The sequence below is a fragment of the Zalophus californianus genome, chromosome X (genome assembly GCF_009762305.2).
Source record: "Zalophus californianus isolate mZalCal1 chromosome X, mZalCal1.pri.v2, whole genome shotgun sequence".
In the NCBI taxonomy this organism is placed as follows: domain Eukaryota; kingdom Metazoa; phylum Chordata; class Mammalia; order Carnivora; family Otariidae; genus Zalophus; species Zalophus californianus.
In genome coordinates, this window is record NC_045612.1 from 74049060 (window position 1) to 74070525 (window position 21466).

The 21466-nt window shown below is 38.7% G+C and overlaps 1 protein-coding gene across 6 annotated transcripts in view; it reads left to right on the forward strand.

Annotated features, from left to right (window-relative positions):
- The window catches only part of OPHN1 (oligophrenin 1), a 499922-nt gene that overhangs the window by 271229 nt on the left and 207227 nt on the right, over positions 1–21466 (forward strand). For all 6 annotated transcript variants that reach the window (XM_027608515.1, XM_027608517.1, XM_027608512.1 and 3 more), the window contains one exon: positions 1391–1492. In XM_027608515.1, the coding sequence (XP_027464316.1) occupies positions 1391–1492 (102 nt within the window). The remainder of the gene's footprint in view (positions 1–1390; positions 1493–21466) is intronic.

Genomic DNA, 21466 nt, shown 5'->3' on the forward strand with positions numbered 1-21466 from the left:
TCTTCTGCTCTGACTCTCGGAAGATATGCAGAAAGTCACCAGGGAAAGCCGCCAGAGAAAAAAAGCCACAAAAAACCGGTTCCCACTGAGTTCATGCCCTGCCACAGGGGGGCAGGGCAACTCTGCCCAAACAGGGTTGCCTGAGTAACAGTGTGGCAGGCCCCTCTCCCAGAAGACAGGCAGGGAAAACAAGAAGCCAGCAACCCTAAGGTCCCTAGAAAACAGGTGCATCTTGCTTGGGTTCTAGTCAATAATTTGGACTCTATACATTCCCTCAACCACCCCTCAACAGAATGACTAGGAGGAGGAACCCCCCAAATAGGAAAGACTCAGAGAATATGACTTATGCCACAGATTTACAAATGGATTCAGATATAATCAAGATGTCGGAGATGGAATTCAGACTAGCAATCGTGAAGACCATAGCTAGAATGGAGAAATCCATTAATGGCAACATAGAGTCTCTAAGGGGAGAAATGAAAGCTGAATTGGCAGAACTTAAAAATGCAAGCAGTGAGATCCAATCTAATCTAGATAATCTAACAGCTAGGGTAAGTGAGGCAGAAGAATGAATTAGTGATCTAGAAGACCAATTAATAGACAAGAAAGAAAGGAGGCCTGGTGCTCTGTCCTCAGCATGGGAGGCTGTCGCTCACCGGTGGTGTAGGATCCCCATGGCTCGGCTCCCTCCCCCTTCTGTTTATCCTCCGATATTTGCCTGCGAATCACAGTTCCCCGCTTCCTACCTCCAAACCAGACACCTGCGATATTTTGTTTGTAGAGATCCAGATGTATCTTCTTACATCTCAGACTGATTTCATGGGTGTTCACAGAGTGGTCTGGTAGATATCCAGCTCAATTCTGGGGACTGGTTCGAATAGGGTCCCCTACTCCTCCACCATCTTTTCCCTCAATCTGTATATGACTTCTAAAGGCATATATTGAATTCACCACTGTGTTCCTTCTTTCTCCTTTGAAAAAAATGAGGGAGTAGTTAATGCATGTGAAAAAAATAAGAAAAATACTGGGAAGAAGAAAAAGTAACAAGTGTACAGGCCCATTTTAAGTGTCATTTTTGGAGCAGCAGCTCCCAGAGCCTTCAGGTATACTAATAACAATTGCCGTTTGTGTAGGTGGAATGATTCAGGGTTATATTTGAGGAAATTGAAACTGGTGAGACCCGTGCTAAAGCAAATTCTTTCTGTGTTCTTCCCAGAGGCTAGAGAGATTGGAAACTTCTGAGACCAATGCTAAAGCAAATTCTTTCTGTGTTCTTCCCAGAGGCTAGATAGATGAATCCTGACACTGCATCTTTCATTCTTAATTCTGAGCATAGTGAATTAAAAACTTATATAGATATCTTAATGTGTGCTTTCTCTCCCACATGTAGGAGCGGAAAAAAAAATTTGAAAAGGATGGTGAGAGGTTTTATTCCTTGCTGGATCGGCACTTACATCTATCTTCCAAAAAGAAAGAATCTCAGTTACAGGAGGTATGTTCAAAAAGCTGTTCTCATCTTCCTTTGCCGGCTGTGTCTTGGTAACATTGGCATCTTCCTATTCCAAGGCTCTCTTCCTGCCCTGCCTCAGCAGGGATCCACTATAATAGTAGTACTTACAGTTAAAATCTTTGCCTGGAACTCAGGAGCCTTGAGTTCTCAAGGCAGCTCCTCCACTAACTCACCGTGTGACATTTTTGTTGTTGTTTGTGTTTTGGACATTAGAATAAATAATTTAATACATAAATCGTGTTTATGTAAGCAATAAAATGCAAGTTTGAGAAAATAAAATTTCACCATACAAGACTATTACAATATTATTGACTATATTCCTGACACTGTGCCTTTTATTCCTGTGACTTATTCATCCCATAACTAGAAGTCTGTATCTCTCACTCCCTTTCACATATTTTGTCCACCCCCATCAGTTTTTTCTCTGTATTTATAGTCTCATTCTACTTTTTGTTTGTTCATTCATTTGTTTTGCTTCTTAGATTCCACATATTAGTAAAATTATATGGTATTAATCTTTTTCAGTTTGACTTACTTCACTTAGCATAATACCCTCTAGGGCCATCCATATTGTCACAAACGGTAAGAGCTCATCATTTTTCATGCCTGTCTAATATCCCAATATCTACATCTTCCTTATCCATTCATCTATCAATGAATATTTAAGTTGCTTCCATATCTTAGCTGTTGTAAATGCTGCAATAAAGATAGGAGTGCATATATATTTTTGAATTAGTGTTTTCATTTTCTTTGTATAAATACCCAGTAGTAAAATTACTGGGTCATATCGTAATTCTTTAATTTTAATTTTTTGACGAACCTCCATACTGTTTTCCATAGTAGCTGCCCAAGTTTACATTCCCACCAATAGTAGATGAGGGTTCCTTTTTCTTCACATCCTCTCCAACACTTGTTATTTCTTATCTTTCATGGTGTGACTTTGGAGAACATATTGTTTTCTTGGCCTCATTTTCCCTTTCTGTCAAAGGAAGAGTGGTACTCAGTGATCTCCAGAGTCCCTTTCAGTTCTATGTTTCTGATTCCATAATCCACATGAGGATAAAGTTAAACTAGTGTTGTATTTGGTAGATCAGGAGCAGGTCTTCTACATTTTTCCCAAGATATTCCAACATTACCTTTTTTTTTAATGGATTTTCAGTGACTTCAGTTCAAATAAGCCACTATTCCATGAGTGCATACCACATGCCAGGCATTATGCTGGGTGCAACAGGACTACAAAGTCAATGAGACATACTTCCTGTCCTTCTGCAGCTTATAATTGGAATGCTAAAATAAGAATACACATGACACTTAAACAAGTAGAATTTTTACATACTGTAACATGAATGTGTATGTGGTGTCCGTGTAGGGGTGGGAAGGTGTCTGGAGAATAAAAACCTTACATCTGGATGTGGAGATTTGCCCTGGCACCATAGCGGTGCCCGTTCAACAAAAGGTAAAGCCTTTGATAGAAATGGAGAAATGGACCTCTCACATGGAGGGAAATGGTCCCAAGAATAGAAAACATGGAGTACGTTTGGGGACATTTGACCAGAATTTTCATTGTTTTTGGAGAGTAGTGAAAGACAAGATAGGATCAGGGAAGTTGAGGTCATATTGTGGAGTAATAGTCTCAGGAGTTTGTATTGAATTCTCTCGGGCCTGGGAGGATCATTGAGCACTTTTGGTAGTGAAAGCAATATGAGTGGAATTCTGTTTTAAGAAGCTTGAACTGTCTGAGGTTGTAAGATGAATTAGACCCCTGACAGACTGGAAGCAAGAAAACCAGTTTAGGGAACTATTGCAATGATCTAGGGGAGAGGGTCTAAGTCACAAGAGTGGCACTGGAGAAGGAAGGGAAGGAACTAACTGATTTTAAACTGTTTTCAATGGCAGGGCACCTGGGTGGCTCAGTGAGTTAAGCATCAGACTCTTGATTTCAGCTCAGATCGTGATCTTAGGGTCATGGGATTGAGCTCTGCGCTGGGCAAAGAGCATCCTTCAGATTCTCTCTCTTCCTCTCCCTCTGCCCTTCCCCCCCAGTCACATGGGTTCTCTCTCTCTCTCTTTCTCTAAAATAAATAGACCCTTAAAAAATACAACTTTTTAATGGATAGATCCTTGTGTTGGATAATAGATCCAGTAAAAGATGGAGATATTTTAGATTCAAGTATAAAATGAGACACTCAAATGAATAAGGTCTGACATGAGCTAGGAAAGTTCTTAGAAATCATCTTGTCCAAGGTTACACAGATTGTGACAAAGCTGAAGCTTATCTCCTGATATGTGCTTTGGTGAATATCCATTACGTCATGTGAGGTGTTTCAAATTGATGAGTCAGGAACCTCAGTGGTGAATAGACTTAGTATTGAAAAGGTGAAGGACTACTTTTCTTCCTTGAACTGGAATAGTTTGGGGTCTTCTGTCATTTTCCTTCTGCATTCTTTTGTTTCCTTCCTTTTGCATATATTCTGGGTCAGGTTCCTGAGCAGAAAAGAGTTAACATAATAGGCCAAGTCTACTATGATTAGAAAAATCTGACTACAAGATTAGCTCTTGGCTTGTATCTGGGAACTTGGCTAGTGAACAGTTTCTTACGCAGATATAAAATTTTCCCTAAATGGTAAGAGTGACTCACTGTGCCTAGACTGCCTGTACAAACAATGTGGTTTATGCTGAACATCTTATTTTCTACTGGGAGTCTGGAATTTTGGTATATGCTTAGTAGTGGGTGCCTCTGTACAGCCCCCAATAAAAACCTAGGGCAGTGAGTCTCAAGAGCTTCCATGGTAGACAAAATTTCACATGTGTTGTTAAAAGTTCTTGCTGGAGGAATTAGTTGTGTCCTGTGTGACTCTTCTAAGGGAGAACTCTTGTAAGCTTTCACCTAGCTTCCTCTAGACTTCATCCCATGTATTTTTCCCTTTGCAGATTTTGCTTTATATTCTTTGACTAAAGTAAATACTAGCCATGAGTATGACTATATGCTGAGTCCTTTAAGTCCCTCTACAGAATTACCAAACCTGGGGATTTGTAACCCTGGACATAGTCCAAATTTTATTCTTTTGGAGGATTTTCCAATGAAAGCTTCTGGAATGTCCTAGAAGTGTGGTGTTTTATGTAGATGTTCCCATTGACTTTCCTAAAGAGCAAGGATGCAGCCTTTGTACTTCTTTAATTAAAAATAATCTGGGGGACCCTGGGTCACTTTTTTATATGAAGAGTCTTGATTTTTAGAGCAGTGTCAGGATTAAAGAAAAATTGAATATGTGTACAGAGTTCCCATATATCCCTAATTTGCCAGCATACAGTTTCCTCTACTATTAACATTTGCATTAGTGAGATACATTGATATGATTGGTGAGCCAATGTATTGCGCATTCTGTGGGTTTTGACAAATGTATAATGACATGAATCCATCATTACACTATCATGCAGAATAGTGTCACTGCCAGAAAAGTCTGTGGGCACCACCTGTTCATCCCTCCATCATCTTTCCACACTGCAAACCCCTAGCAACTATTGATCTTTTTATGGTCTCTATCTTTTTGCCTATTCCAGAATGTTTTATTGTTGAATTATACAGTATGTGGCATTTTCAGATTGGCTTCTTTCATTTAGCAGTATGCATTTAGGGTTCTTCTGTGTCTTTTCATGATGGGATAGTTCACTTATTTTTAGTGCTGAATAAGATTCCACTGTGTGGATTTACCACAGCTTTCTTTTATCTTTTCACCTCTTGAAGGATATCTTGGCTTCCTCCCTGCTTTGTCAATTATTTTTTTAAGAATTTTTTTTTTATTTCAGAGAGAGAGCACACCTGAGAGAGCACAAATGTGGGAGGGGCAGAGGGAGAGGGAGAAGCAGACACCCCGCTGAGCAGGGAGCCTGACTCAGGGCTTGATTCCTGGACCCTGGGATCAGGACCTGAGCTGAAGGCAGACGCTTAAGTGACTGAGCCACCCAGGTGCCCCCCAACTTTGTCAGTTATTAATGATGCTGCTATAAACATTTGAGAGCAGGTTTTGTATACATAACTTTTCAAATAATTTGGGCAATTACCAAAAAGCACAATTGGTAGATTACATGGTAAGAGTACATTTAGTTTTGTAAGAAACTGTCAAATTGTCTTTCACAGTGGCTGTACCATTTTTTTTTTTTTTTTGTATTATCAATGAATGAGAGCTCTTGTTTTTCTTGTTGCTCTCTTTGCCATCATTTGGTGCTGTCTGTGTTTTGGATTTTAGCCATTCTAATAGGTCTGCACTGTGATCGCATTTCTATTATTATTTTAATTTCCTGGGCAACCTTCTCAGGTACCCTCCCTCTTCAGGTGCTTTGTACTATTGCTCAGTACTCTTGCTCAATAAACTTTGCTTTACTGCCCACCAAAAAGAAAAAAATTCATTTCCCTAATAGTATATGATGTTGAACATCTTTTCATATTCTTTTTTGCCATGTATAGATCTCTTGGTGAGGTGTCTGTTCAAATATTTTGCCCTTTTTCATTGGATTGTTTTCCTATTATTGCATTTTAAGAGCTCTTTGTCCATTTTATTTTTATTTCTATTTTTATTTTTTAAGATGTATTTGAGAGACAGAGCACAAGCATAGGTGTGGAGTGGAGGGGCAGAGAGGCAAAAGGAGAAGGAGAAGCAGACTCCCCGCTGAGCGGGAAGACCAATGTGGGACTTGATCCCAAGCAGGACCCCAGGATCATGATCTGAGCCGAAGGCAGAGGCTTAACCAACTGAGCCACCCGGGTGCCTCACTATTTTTCTATTTTTTTCAAAGAATATCCTACGACTTCTCTTTTTCCACCCCCCACCCCGGGTAAGAGATATTTATTTCAGCTTTCTAGGGTAAAAATAAAATTTTAACTTGGATTTTTGTTTTAAGTTTTTATTTAAATTCTAGTTAGTTAACATATATTGTAATATTGGTTTCAGGAGCAAAATTTAGTGATTCTTCACTAACATATAACACTCAGTGTTCATCACTAGTGCCCTCCTTAATACCCTCACCCATTTAGCCCATCCCCCTGCCCACCTGCCCTCCAGCAACCACAGTTAGTGCTCTATAGTTAAGAGTCTGTTTTTGGTTTGCCCCTCTCTCATTTATGTGCCCCTATAGTCATCTGTTTTGTTTCTTAAATTCCACATATGAGTAAAATAATATGGTATTTGTCTTTCTCTGACTGATTTATTTCACTTAGCATAATATACTCTAGCTCCACCCACATTATTGCAAATGGCAAGATTTCATTCTTTTTGATGGCCGAGTAATATTCCATTGTATGTATATACCACACTTCTTTACACATTCATCAGTTGATGGACATTTGGGCTCTTTCTATAATTTTGCTATTATTGATAGTGATGCTTGTTTGTCTATTTTAGATATCAGCCCTGTATCAGATAAGTGTTTTGCATAGATTTTCCTCCAGTCTATGGCTTGTCTTTTCATTCACTTAACCAAGTTTCTCATAAAGCAGAAATAATTTTTAATGAAACCCAACTTACCAGTTTTTTCTTTTGTGGATTATGCTTTGGATGTTATATCTAAGAATTTGTCACCAGAGGTGTAGGAGGACCCTGAGAGCTTGTCTCAGCCCTCAAACACAGCTAGATAGTTACCAAATTATTCTGAACAACCAAGAAGTCAATTGGAGGCCTTAGAGAATAAAAACTGCAAGTCTACAAGTAGAAAAGTGACCACCTTTTAGTAGGTAGGAGGTGTGGAAGTTCACTTGGGGGAGACATAGCTGTGGATGCGGCGGAAGGGAGGAAGCCTGCTAATGGAGGCTACCACAAGGTATTAGAAGCAGTGGAGTACAAGATCTGAACTTTTAAGTTTGCTCCCATGGAGGACATGCCTGGATCAAAGATGCTAAGGTGGTGAAGAGGGGCAGAATCCCAGGAATGACAGGGTGGTCTGAAGATCTCCTGGGTCCCAGGAAGAACAGGTGGCACCAACGTGCTGCACTGTTCCCACACATAGGAGCTGGGAAGGTGACAGAGAGCATCTGGTCTTGGTGCCAGGTTTTGGCTATAAACTGTGAACCACTGCATGGTCCTATGACTGCTTTCCTGGGATGGGCTGGGAAAGATAGTTAGAACTTCTCTTGGAGGAACAGTGTGGTTCCGCACCATGGGTGTCCCTGATGTTTGGAGTTTTGAAACTCAGTCACATGCTGGAGATAAAAAGGCTTGGACAGGGGCAGGGTGAATGCAGTTTCCAGACGGAGACTGGGGAAACAAATAGGGTGATTGATCATTTCTCTGTGTGGGCTCACTGATGCGTAGGGGGCATGAATCTGCAGCTCCAATGCTAAAGAGCAGGGTGCCGCCATTTTAATCCCACCCATCAGTGCTGAAAGCCTTCAGAGAGCAAAATAGCGCCACCTACTGGAGACCAGAGCCAGTTACACCAAGGCCCACCCACCCTGTGATCTGGAGAAGCATTTCCACTGAAACAAGTCAGCCTGGGAATCAGCACGACACTCTCACCAAGAACACCAGTACAAACACCTAGCTCTCACCAAGTTTATTAACCATAGAGTGCTGCAAAGCTACAGCTCTAATGGAAGGAGAATTGAACTTCCTTTTTACTTTTATTCTTTATTTCTTTTATTTTTATTATTTTTTCCATTTGTTTTCTTGTATTTTCCAATTTCTATTTTAAATTTTTATTATTTTAAAATATATATATGTGTATACTTTCATATGTATGCATATTTTTGTCTACTTTCCATTTTATTATTTTTTAAAATTTTGGGATCTAGGGGTGCCTGGGTGGCTCAGTCGTTAAGCGTCTGCCTTCGGCTCAGGTCATGATCTCAGGGTCCTGGAATTGAGCCCCATATCAGGCTCCCTGCACGGCGGGAAGCCTGCTTCTCCTTCTCCCACTTCCCCTGCTTGTGTTCCTGCTCTTGCTGTGTCTCTCTCTGTCAAATAAATAAATAAAATCTTAAAAAAAAATTGGGGGATCTAGATTCTTTTAACAAGTAGTCCAAAACACACCCAGGATCTAGGTTTTTTTGGTTGTCTTGTTTTGTGTTTTTATTTTTGTTTTTTTTCTTTTTCTTTGGTTTTTGCTTTTTTGTTTCATTGTTATTTGTTGTTTGTTGTTTTTGTTGGTGGTGGTGTTGTTTCTCTTACTTCTTTTCTTTCTTGGACAAAATGACTAGATGGAGGAATTCACCCCCAAAGAAGATCATGACCAGGGATTTAGTCAATACAGGTATAAGTAAGATGTCTGAAGTAGAATTTAAAACAACGATTATAAGGATATTAGTTGGGCTTGACAAAAGCATAGAAGACACTAGAGAATCCCTTACTACAGAGATAAAAGAACTAAAATCTAGTCAGGCTGCAATTAAAAATCTATAACTGAGATATAAACACAAATGGAGGTCATAAAAATGAGGATGGATGAAGTAGAGGAGCGAATCAGTCATATAGAAGACAAAATTTTGGAAAACAATGCAGCCAAAAGTAAGTGGGAAAGAAAGGTAATAGACCATGAAGGAAGACTTAGAGAACTCGGCAAATTAGTGAAATATAATAACATTCATATTATAGGAGTCTCAGAAGATGAAGAGAGAGAGAAACGGGCAGAAGCTTTATTCAAACAAATTATAGCTGAAAACTTCCCTAATCTGGGGAAGGAAACAGACATCAAAATCCAAGAAGCACAGAGAACTCCCATTATATTTAGCAAAAGCTAGTCACTGCCAAAGCATATCATAGTCAAATTCACAAAATAAACAGATAAGGAAAGAATCCTGAAAACAGTAAGGGGAAAAAAAGGTTCTTAACCTACAAAGGAAGACATGTCAGGTTTGCAGTGGATCAGTCCACAGAGATTTGGCAGGACAGAAAAGAGTGGAAGGAAATATTTAATGTGCTGAATGGGAAAAATATGCAGCCAATAATTCTTTACCAGCAAGGCTGTCATTCCAAATAGAAGGCGAGTTAAAGAGTTTTCAAGATAAACAAAAACTAAAGGCGTTTGTGAGCTCTAAATCAGCCCTGCAAGAAATTTTAAGAGGGACACTTTGAGTGGGGGGAAAAAAAAAGACCAAAAGTAACAAAAACTGGAAGGGACCAGGGAACAGCACCAGAAATTGCGAGTCTATAGGTAACACAATGGAACTAAATTCATATCTCTAAATAATCACCCTGAATGTAAAAAAAAAAAACACACCAACCAAAAGACATAGAGTATCAGAATGGATAAGAAAACAAGATCCATCTATATGCTACCTACAAGACACTCACTTTAGATCTAAAGACACCTGCAGATTGAACGGGAGGGGATGGAGAACCATTTATCATGCTAATGGATGTGAAAGGAAAGCTAGAATAGACATACTTACATCAGACAAACTAGATTTTAAAATAAAGACTTTAACAAGAGATGAAGGAAGGCATTATATCATAATTAAGGGATCTATCAATGAAAGCACAACAACCAAAAACCTGTGGGATGCAGCAAAAGCAGTCCTAAGAGGGAAGTACAGTGCAGTACAGGCCTACCTCAAGAAGCAAGAAGAGTCTCAAATACATAACCTGAAGTTAAAACCTAAAGGAGCAGGGCGCCTGGATGGCTCAGTTGTTAAGTGTCTGCCTTCTCCTGAGATCGAGTCCCGCATGGGCCTCCCTGCTCCGCGGGAAACCTGCTTCTCCCTCTCCCACTCCTCCCTGCCTGTGTTCCTTCTCTTGCTGTGTGTCTCTCTGTCAAATAAATAAATAAAATCTTTTTTAAAAACCTAATGGAGCTAGAAAAGGAACAGCAAATAAAACCTAATGTCAGGAGAAGAGAAATAATAAACAGTACAGCAGAAATGAATGATATAGAATAAAAACCAGTAGAATGGATTAATGAAATTAAGAGGTGGTTCTTCAAAAGAATTAATAAAATTGATAAACTCCTAGCCAGATTTATCAAAAAGAAAAGAGAAAGGATCAAAATAGATAAAATCATGAATGAAAGAGGAGAGATCACAACCAACACCACAGAAAAACAAACAATTGTAAGAGAACACTATGAAAAATTATATGCCAACAAACTGGGCAACATGGAAGACATGGAGAAATTCCTAGAAACTTACAAACTACCAAAACTGAAACAGGAAGAAATAGAAAATTTGAGCAGACTCCTCACCAGCAAAGAAATTGAATCAATAATCAAAAATCTCCCAAGAAACAAAAGTCCTGAGCCAGATGGCTTCCCAGGGGAATTCTACCAGACATTCAGAGAAGAGTTAACACCTATTCTTCATCAAACTATTCCAAAAAACAGAAATGGAAGGAAAGTTTCCAAACTCATTCTATGAGGCCACCATTACCTTAATTCCAAAACCAGACAAAGACCTCAGTTTAAAGGAAAATTACAGGCCAATATCCATGATGAACATTGATGCAAAAATTCTTTATAAAATACTAGCAATTCACATTCCACAGTACTTTAAAAGATTTAATCATCCCAATCAAGTGGGATTTATTCTTGGACAATAGGGGCTGGTTCAATATCTGTAAATCAATCAACATGATACACCTTATTAATAAATGAAAAAATAAGAACCATATGATCCTTTCAATAGGTGCAGAAAAAGCATTTGAGAAAATGCAGCATCCTTTCCTGATAAAAATGCTCACCAAAGTAGGGATAGATGGACCAAACCTCAACCTCATAAAGGCCATATACAAAAGACCCACAGATAATATCACCTCCAATGGAGAAAAACTGAGACCCTTTCCCCTATGGTTAGGAACAAGACAAGGATGGAGGTTCACTCTCACCATTACTATTTAACATACATCTGGAAGTCTTAGCCTCAGCAATCAGACAACAAAAAGGAAAAAAGGACATGCAAATTGGCATGAAAGATGTCAGACTATCACTATGTGCAGACAACATGATACTCTATGCAAAAAACCCAAAAGACTGCCAAAAAATTGCTAGAATGAATACATGAATTCAGCAAATTTGCAGGATATACAATCAATGTACAGAAATCTGTTGTATTTCTATACACCAGTAACTAGGCAGCAGAAAAAGAAATCAAGGAATTGATTTCCTTTGCAACTGTACCAACAACAATAAGATACCTAGTATAAATCCAACTAAAGAAATAAAAGATCTAGATTGGAGAAAAGATGGCAGAGGAGTAGGGGAGCCTTTTCCAACTGTTCCCCGGAATTGAGCTGGATATCTACCAGACCACTCTGAGCACCCACGAAATCAGCCTGAAATGTAAGAAAATAGATCTGGATCTCTACAAACAATATCGCAGGCGGCTGGTTTCGAGGTTTGAAGCAGGGAGCCATGATTCTGCAAGCAGATATCAGAGGATAAACGGCAGTGGGAGGCAGCCTGGCCATGGGGATCCTACACTGCCTGTAAGCAACAGCCTCGTGCGCTGGGGACGGGGCACAGACTCGCAGACCGGTAGTGTCAGGGAAAGGACGTTAGGGCACTATCGGGGATGGAAACCCGGAGCGGCGGGGTCACGTGTGTGAACTGGGAGCAGCTGGTGGTTTTAGAAGCACAAAGGACAGAGACCTGCCCCGACCTGGAGGCAGGACTGGGAGCGCTGCAGAGGGGTGCACAACCCAGGACACTGCACTTTATAGCAGCACAGACAGAAATGGAAATAGTGGGGCCTGGAGAGCTCACTGAAGAACAGACTGCAATCTCTCTGCTCTGAGGCAGAGGTTTGGAGACAGTCTCTTCTGCTCTGACTCAGAAGAGACGTGGAAAGCCGCCAGGGAAAGCCACCAGAGAACAAAAGCCCCCCAAATCTGGTTCTCACTGAGCCCATCCCCCGCCACAGGGGGGCAGGGCAACTCTGTCCCACCAGGGTTGCCTGAGTAACAGCGCAGCAGGCCCCTCCCCCAGAGGATAGGCTGGGAAAAAAAGAGGCCAGCAACCCTAAGGTCCCTAGAAAACAGGTGCATCTTGCTTGGGTTCTGGTCAATAATTGGGACACTATATATTCCCTCAAACACCCCTCAAAAGAATGACAAGGAAGAGGACCCCCCAAAATAGAAAAGACTAAGAGATTATGACTTATGCCACAGATTTAAAAATGGATGCAGATATAACCAAGTGTCAGAGATGGAATTCAGGCTAGCAATTGTGAAGACAATAGCTAGAATGGAGAAATCAATTAATGGCAACATAGACTCTCTAAGGGGAGAAATGAAAGCTGAATTGGCAGAACTTAAAAATGCTATCAGTGAGATCCAGTCTAATCTACATAATTGAAAGCTAGAGTAAATGAGGCAGAAGAACGAATAAGTGACCTGGAAGACAATTTAATAGATAAAAAGGGAAAAGAGGAGGGCAGGGAAAGACAACTCAGAATCCATGAAAATAGAATCAGAGAAATAAGTGACACCATGAAGCGTTACAAAGTCAGAATAATTGGAATGCCGGAGGGAGTGGAGAGAGAGAGAGAGAGAGGACTAAAAGATGTATTTGAGGAAATCGTAGCTGAGAACTTCCCTAATCTGGGGAATGAAACAAGCCTTCGTGTCCTAGAGTCAGAGAGGACCCCTCCCAAGATCAAGGAAAACAGACAAACACCCCGGCATGTAATAGTAAAACTCACAAATCTTAGAACCAAGGAAACCATCTTAAGGTGAGTTAGGGGGAAGAGATTCCTTACATACAGTGGGAAGAATATCAGAATAACGTCAGACCTATCCACAGAGACCTGGCAAGCCAGAAAGCCTGGCAAGACATAATCAGGGTACTAAACGAGAAAAATATGCAGCCAAGAACACTTTATCCAGCAAGGCTGTTATTTAGAATGGATGGAGAGATGCAGAGCTTCCATGACCGGCAGAAACTGAAAGAATATGTGACCACTAAGCCGACCCTACAAGAAATATTAAGGGGGGTTCTATAAAAGGAGAAGGACTCCAAGAGTGATATAAAAAACAGAAATTTACAGGGACAATCTATAAAAACAACGTCTTCACAGGCAACATGATGGCAATTAATTCATATATTTCAAGAATCGCTCTCAACGTGAATGGCCTAAATGCTCCCATAAATCGGCACAGGGTTGCAGATTGGATAAAAAGACAGGACCCATCCATATGCTGCCTACAAGAGACTCATTTTGAACCTAAAGATACATCCAGACTGAAAGTGAAGGGATGGAGATCCATCTTCCATGCCAGCGGACCTCAAAAGAAAGCTGGGGTAGCAATTCTTCTATCAGACAAATTAGATTTTAAACTGAAGTCTGTAGTTAGACACAGAAGGACACTATATCATTCTTACGGGGTCTATCCAACAAGAAAATCTAACAATTGTAAATATCTATACCCGCAACATGAGAGCAGCCATCTACATAAGCCAGCCGTTCACTAAAATAGAGTCATATTGATAACAATACGTTAATTATAGGAGACCTCAATACTCCACTGTCAGCAATGGACAGATCCTCTAAGAAAATCAACAAGGAAACAAGAGCTTTGAATGACACACTGTACCAGGTGGATGTCATAGATATATACAGAACATTCCACCCTAAAACAACAGAATACTCATTCTCCTCGAGCGCACATGGAACTTTCTGCAGCATAGACCAAATACTGGGTCACAAATCAGGTCTCAACCGATACCAAAAGATTGAGAGTATTCCCTGCATATTCTCAGACCACAATGCTTTAAAACTGGAACTCAATCACAAGAAAAAAATTGGCAGAAATTCAAAGACTTGGAAGCTAAAGACCACTCTGCTCAAGAATGTTTGGATCAACCAGGAAATCAAAGAAGAACTTATGCAATTCATGGAAATCAATGAGAATGAAAACACATCAGTCCAAAACCTATGGGATACTGCAAAGGCGGTCCTGAGGGGGAAATACCTAGCCATCCAAGCCTCAAAAAAATAGAAAAATCCCGAATTCACCAACTAACTCTACACCTTAAAGAACTAGAGAAAAAGCAACAAATGATGCCTAAGCCACGCATTAGAAAAGAAATAATTAAGTTTAGAGCAGAGATCAATGAATTAGAAACCAGAAACAGAGTATATCAGATCAAGGAAACTCTTAGCTGGTTCTTTGAAAGAATTAATAAGATCGATAAACCACTGGCCAGACTTATCCAAAAGAAAAGAGAATGGACCCAAATTAATAAAATGATGAATGAAAGGGGACATATCACGACTAACACCAAAGAAATAGAAACAATTATTAGAAATTATTATCAACAACTATATGCCAATAAACTGAGCAATCTGGATGAAATGCAGGCCTTCTTGGAGTCCTATAAGCTGCCCAAGACTGAAACAGGAAGAAATCGACAACCTGAATAGGCCAATAAACAGTAATGAGACTGAAGCAGTGATCAAAAACCTCCCAAAAAACAAGAGTCCAGGGTCTGATGGATTCCCTGGGGAATTCTACCAAACATTCAAAAAGAAATAATACGTATTATCCTGAAGCTGTTACAAAAAAATAGAAACAGAAGGAAAGCTTCCAGACTCATTCTATGAGACCAGCATTACCTTAATCCCCAAACCAGGCAAAGACCCCATGAAAAAGGAGAATTTCTGACCGATATCCCTGATGAATATGGATTCCAAAATCCTCAACAATATCCTTGCTAATAGGATCCAACAATATATTAAAAGGATCATCCACCACGACCAAGGGGGATTTATCCCTGGGATGCAAGGGTGGTTCATCATTCGTAAATCAATCAATGGTATAGAACACATTAATAAGAGGAGGGAGAAGAATCATTTGGTCCTCTCAATTGATGCAGAAAAAGCATTTGACAAAATACAACATCCTTTCCTGATTAAAACTCTTCAGAGTATAGGGATAGATAGAACATTCCTCAAGTTCATAAAATCCATCTATGAAAAATCTACAGTGACTATCATCTTCAATGGGGAAAAGCTGAGAGCCTTTCCCTTAAGATGAGGAACACATCAAGGATGCTCACTCTTGCCACTATCGTTCAACATAGTATTAGAAGTCCTAGCAACAGCAATCAGACAACAAAAAGAAATAAAAGTATTCAAATTGGCAAAGAAGAAGTCAAACTCTCTCTTTTCACAGATGACATGATACTTTATGTGGAAAACCCAAAAGACTCCACCCCCAAATTTCTAGAACTCATACAGCAATTCAGTAATGTGGCAGGATACAAGATCAATGCACAGAAATCAGTTGCTTTCTTATACACTAAAAACGCAACTGTAGAAAGAGAAATTAGAGAAATGATTCCATTTACAATAGCATCAAAAACCATAAGATGCCTCAGAATAAACCTAACCAAAGAGGTAAAGGATCTATACTCTAGGAACTACAGAACTGTCATGAAAGAAATTGAAGAAGACACAAAAAGATGGAGAAGCATTCCATGCTCATGGATCAGAAGAATAAAGATTTTTAAAATGTCCATGCTACCCAGAGCAATCTATTACCTTCAGTGCCATCCCGATCAAAATTCCAATGATATTTTTCAACGTGCTGGAACAAAGAATGCTAAAATTTGTATGGAATCAGAAAAGACCCCGAATCACCAAGAAAATGTTGAAAAAGAAAAACAAAGCTGGGGGCATCACGTTGCTCGTTTTCAAGCTATATTACAAAGTCGTGATCACCAAGACAGCATGGTACTGGCATAAAATCAATACATATAGACCAATGGAACAGAATAGAGAACCCAGATATGGACCCTCAACTCTATGGTCAAATAATCTTCGACAAAACAGGAAAAAACATGCTTTGAAAAAAGACAGTCTCTTCAATAAATGGTGCTGGAGAAATTGGACAGCCATGTGCAGAAGAATGAAACTCGACCGTTCTCTAACACCATAGACAACGGTAAAGTCAAAATGGACGAAAGACCTCAGTGAGACAGGAATCCATCAAAATCCTAGAGGAGAACATAGGCAGTAACTTCTTTGACATCGGCCACAGCAACTTCTTTCAAGATACATCTCCAAAAGCTAGTGAAACAAAAGCAAAAATCAACTTTTGGGAATTCCTCAAGATTAAAAGCTTCTGCATTTGAAAGGAAACAGTCAACAAAACAAAGAGGCAACCCACAGAATGGGAGAAGATATTTGCAAATGACACTACAGATAAAGGCCTGGTATCCAAAATCTGTATATAAAGAACTTCTCAAACTCAACACCCAAGAAGCCAATAATCATGTCAAAAACTGGGCAGAAGATATGAAAAGACACTTCTCTGAAGAAGGCATACAAATGGCTAACAAACACATGAAAAAATGTTCATCATCATTAGCCATCAGGGAAATTCAAATCAAAACCACATTGATTTACCACCTTACACCAGTAAGAATGGCAAAAATGGACAGGGAAAGAAACAATAAATGTTGGAGAGGTTGTGGAGAAAGAGGAACCCTCTTACACTGTTGGTGGGAATGTATGTTGGTAAAGCCACTTTCGAAAACAGTGTGGAGGTTCATCAAGAATTTAAAAATAGAGCTACCCAATGCCCAGTAATTGCACTTCTGTGTTTTTACCCTAAAGACAGAGATGTAGTGAAAAGAAGGGCCATATGCACCCCAATGTTCATAGCGGCAATGTCCGCAATTGCCAAAGTGTGGAAAGAGCCGAGGTGCCCTTCAACGGTTGAATGCATAAAGAAGATGTGGTCCATATATACAATGGAATATTACTCAGCCATCAGAGAGGATGAATACCTAACTTTTATATCAACATGGATGGAACTGGAGGAGATTATGCTCAGTGAAATAAGTCAAGTAGAGAAAGTGAGTTATCATATGGTTTCACTTATTTGTGGAACATAAGAAATAGCATGGAGGACATTAGGAGAAGGAAGGGAAAAATGAAGGGGGGGATCACAGGGGAAGATTAACCGTGAGAGACTATGGACTCTGAGAAACAAACAGGGTTTTAGAGGGGAGGGTGGGAGGGGGGATTGTTTAGCCTGGTGGTGCGTATTAAGGAGGGCATGTACTGCATGGAGCACTGGGTGTTACACAAAAACAATGGATCGTGGATCACCACATCAAAAAGTAATGATGTATTGTATGGTGACTAACATAACAATAAAATTTAAAAAAATAAATAAAAAAACATTCATCAATTAAAAAAAGAAATAAAAATCTGTAGCCTCAATATTATATAGCACTTATGAAAGAAATTGAAGAGGACACAGAGAAGTGTAAAAGTATTCCAAGTTCATGAATTGCAAAAAGAAACATTGTTAATATGTCTATACTATCCAGTGCAATTGACACATTTAATGTGATTTCCATCAAAATACTGCCATCATTTTCTCCAGAACTAGAACCAAGAAATTTAAAAGTTTTTGGAACCACAAAAAACCCCATATAGCCAAAGCAATTCTGAAACAGAAAAACAAAACTGGAGGCATCACAATTGCAGATTTCTGGGTATATTACAAAGCTGTAGTCATCAAGACAGTATAGTATTGGCACAAGTACATACACATGATCAATGATACAGAATAGAGAATCTAGAAATGGACCCACATTTCTATGGTCACCTAGTGTTCGACAAAGCAGAAAAGTCTATCCAATGTAAAATAGACTGTTACTTCAACAAATTGCGTTGACATAACTGGACAGCAGCATGCAAGAAGAGTGAATGTGGACCACTTTCTTTCACTGTCCAAAAAATGAATTCAAAATGGATGAAAGACCTTAATGGGAGACAGGAAACCATCAAAATCCTAGAGGATAACACACACAGAAACCTCTTTGACCCTGACCATAGCAGGTTCTTACTAGACACCTCACAACAGGCAGGGAAACAAAAGCAGAAATGAATTGTTGGGGATTCTTCAAGATAAAAAGCCTCTGCACTGCAAAGGAAAGAATCAACAAAACAAAAGGTAGCCTATAGAATGGGAGAAGATATTTGCAAATGACATATCTGGTAAAGGTTTAGTATCCCAAATCTAGAAAGAACTTAGGAAATTCAATACCCCAATAATAAATAACCCAGTTAAGAAATGAGCAGAAGACATGAATAGATACTTTTCTAAAAAAGACATCCAGAAGGCTAAGAGACACATGAAAAGATGCTCAACATAGTTCATCATCAGGGAAATACAAATGAAAAACCATGATGAGATACCATCTCACACCTGTCAGGATGACTAAAATTAATAACACAAGAAAGAACAAGTTTTGGAGAGGATTTGGAGAAAGGGGAACCCTCTTGCATCGTTGATGGGAATGCAAACTGGTGTAGCCACTCTGGAGAAGAGTATGGAGATTCCTTATAGGGTTAAAAATAGAACCACCCTATGATCCAGCATTTGCACTAATAAGCATTTCCCCAAAGGATACAAAATACATATTTGAAAGGGGTGCATTCACCCCAATGTTTATAGCACCATTATCAACTATAGACTTACGATGGAGAAAGCCCACATCTCCATCAACTAAAGAATGGATAAAGAATATTTGGTATATATATATACACAATGGCATATTACTCAGGCATAAAAAGAATGAAATATTGCCATTTGTAATGATGTGGATGGAGCTAGAATGTATTCTGCTAAGTGAAATAAGTCAGTCAGAGAATGACAAATACCATATGATCTCACTCATTTGGAACTTTGAACAAAGAAAATATATGTATATGTGTGAAAGGGGAATATAAAAGAAGGAGAGAGGGAAGCAAGTCCTATGAGACTCTTAATGATAGAGAACAAATTCAGTGTTAATGGAGGGATGTGGGTGGGGGATCAGCTAGATGTGTGATGGTTATTAAATTGGTACTTTTTTTATGATGAGCACTGGGTGTTGTATGTAATTGATGAATCACTGAATTCTACTCCAGAAACCAATATTGCCCTGTATGTTAACTACCTAATATTTAGATTAAATTTTTTAATTAAAAAATTAATAAATATTAAGAAAATAGTTATCACCAAGTCCAAGGTAACCTAAATTTTCTCTTCAGTAATCTGAGAGTATTAGAGTTCTGCTTTTTACAATTAGTTCTGTGGTTTATTTGGGGTCAATTGTTGGAAAAAAATGTAAGATCTGTCTTTCTAGATTCATTTTTTTTGGCATGAGGATGTGCAGTTGTTCCAGCACATCCTCATGCCAAAAGAGTATCTTTTCTTTTTTTGTCCTTTGCTCCTTTGTCAGAGATTGACTGACTATATTTATATATAAATATACCTTTCACGTTTTCTATTCTGTTCCATTGATCTGTTTGTCTATTCTTTCACCAGTGGCACATTGTTTTGATTATGGTAGCTTTATAGGAATTTTGAAGTCAGATAGTGTCAATACTTTAATTTGTTCTTCTCTCCAAATATTGGGTTGGCTTTTCTAGATTTTTCCCCCCCTCTTTATGAACTTCAGCATCACTTTGTTGATATACAGAAAATAGCTTGCATTGATTTTGAATTGGATTGCACTGAACGTATAGATCAAGTTGTGAAGAAATGACATCTTCATATTTTCTTTCTATGTCTGTACATGTAATATCTCTTCATTAATGTAGATCTTTGATTTCCTTTATTAGTTTTATATTTTTCTTTATATAGACCTTACGCATATTTTATATGCCAAAGTATTTCAAATTTTCTTCTAATTCAAATTGTTTTGTGTTTTTCACTTTAAATTCCAATTGCCCACTCTTAGCATGTAGGAATTGACTTTTGTACATCAACTTTGTATCCTGCAGTTGTATATGTAGTTACTTATTAGTTCCAACAGATTTTTGTTGATTCTTTGGGATTTTTCTACACACACAATTGTGTCATGTGTGAACAAAGATAGTTTTACTACTTTCTTCCCAATATATATATCTTTTATCTCCTTTTCTTATTGTACTAGCTTGGAATTCCGCTATGATTTGAATAGGAGTTGTTACTGATCTTAGAGGGAAAGCATCTAGTTTCTCACCGTCAAATACGATGTTAGCTGTAGGTTTTTTGCAGATATTCTTTATCAAATTGAGGAAGTTCCCATATAATTTTAGTTTTTTTAAGATTTTATTTATTTGAGAGAGAGAATGAAAGAGAGAGAGAGAGAGAGAGAGAGAGAGAGAGAGCACAGGAAGGGGGAGGGGCAGAGGGAGAAGCAGACTCCCTGCTAAGCAGGGAGCCTGATGTGGGACTCAGTCCCAGGATTCCAGGATCATGACCTGAGCCGAAGGCAGTCGCTTAACCAGCTGAGCTGCCCAGGTGCCCATATAATTTTAGTTTGATGAATGTTTTTCTCATAAATGGATGGATGTTGGATTTTGTCAAATATTTTTTCTATATCTGTTGGTATGATCATATGATTTTTATTCTTTGGGTTGTTGATGTGATGATCTACATCAATTGATTTTTGAATGTTGCACCAGCCTTGCCTATGTGGAATAATTCCCATGTGGTCCTGTATATTTTTTATATATAATTTATATATAATTTTTTAGACCTTGTTGGATTTGATTTGCTAATATTTTGTTTAGAATTTTTTCATCTATGTTTATGAGATATACTGATTTGTACATTTCTTTTATTGTAATGTTTTTGTCTGGTTTTAGTGTCAGGGTAATGGTGGCCTCAGAGAAGGAGTTACAAAATATTCCCTCTGCTTCTATTTTCTGGAAGAGAGTGTAGAACTTTGGGATCATTTCTTCTTTAAAATATCTAGTAAAATTCGCCAGTGAACCCACCTAGGCTAGTGCTTTCTTTTTTGGAAGGCTTTTAATTATTTATTTAATTCCTTTAATAAATATCCTTTCAGATTGTGTGATTTCACCTTTTGCGAGTTTTGTGAGATTGTGTCTTTCAAGGAATTGGTTTATTTCTTTTAGGTTATCAAATTTTAGGCCTTAGAGTTGTTGTAAATACTCCTTCATTATCCTTTTAATATCCATGAGGTCAGTAGTGATGACCCCTCTTTCATTTCTGACATTTTAAATTTAGGTCTTCTCTTTCTTCC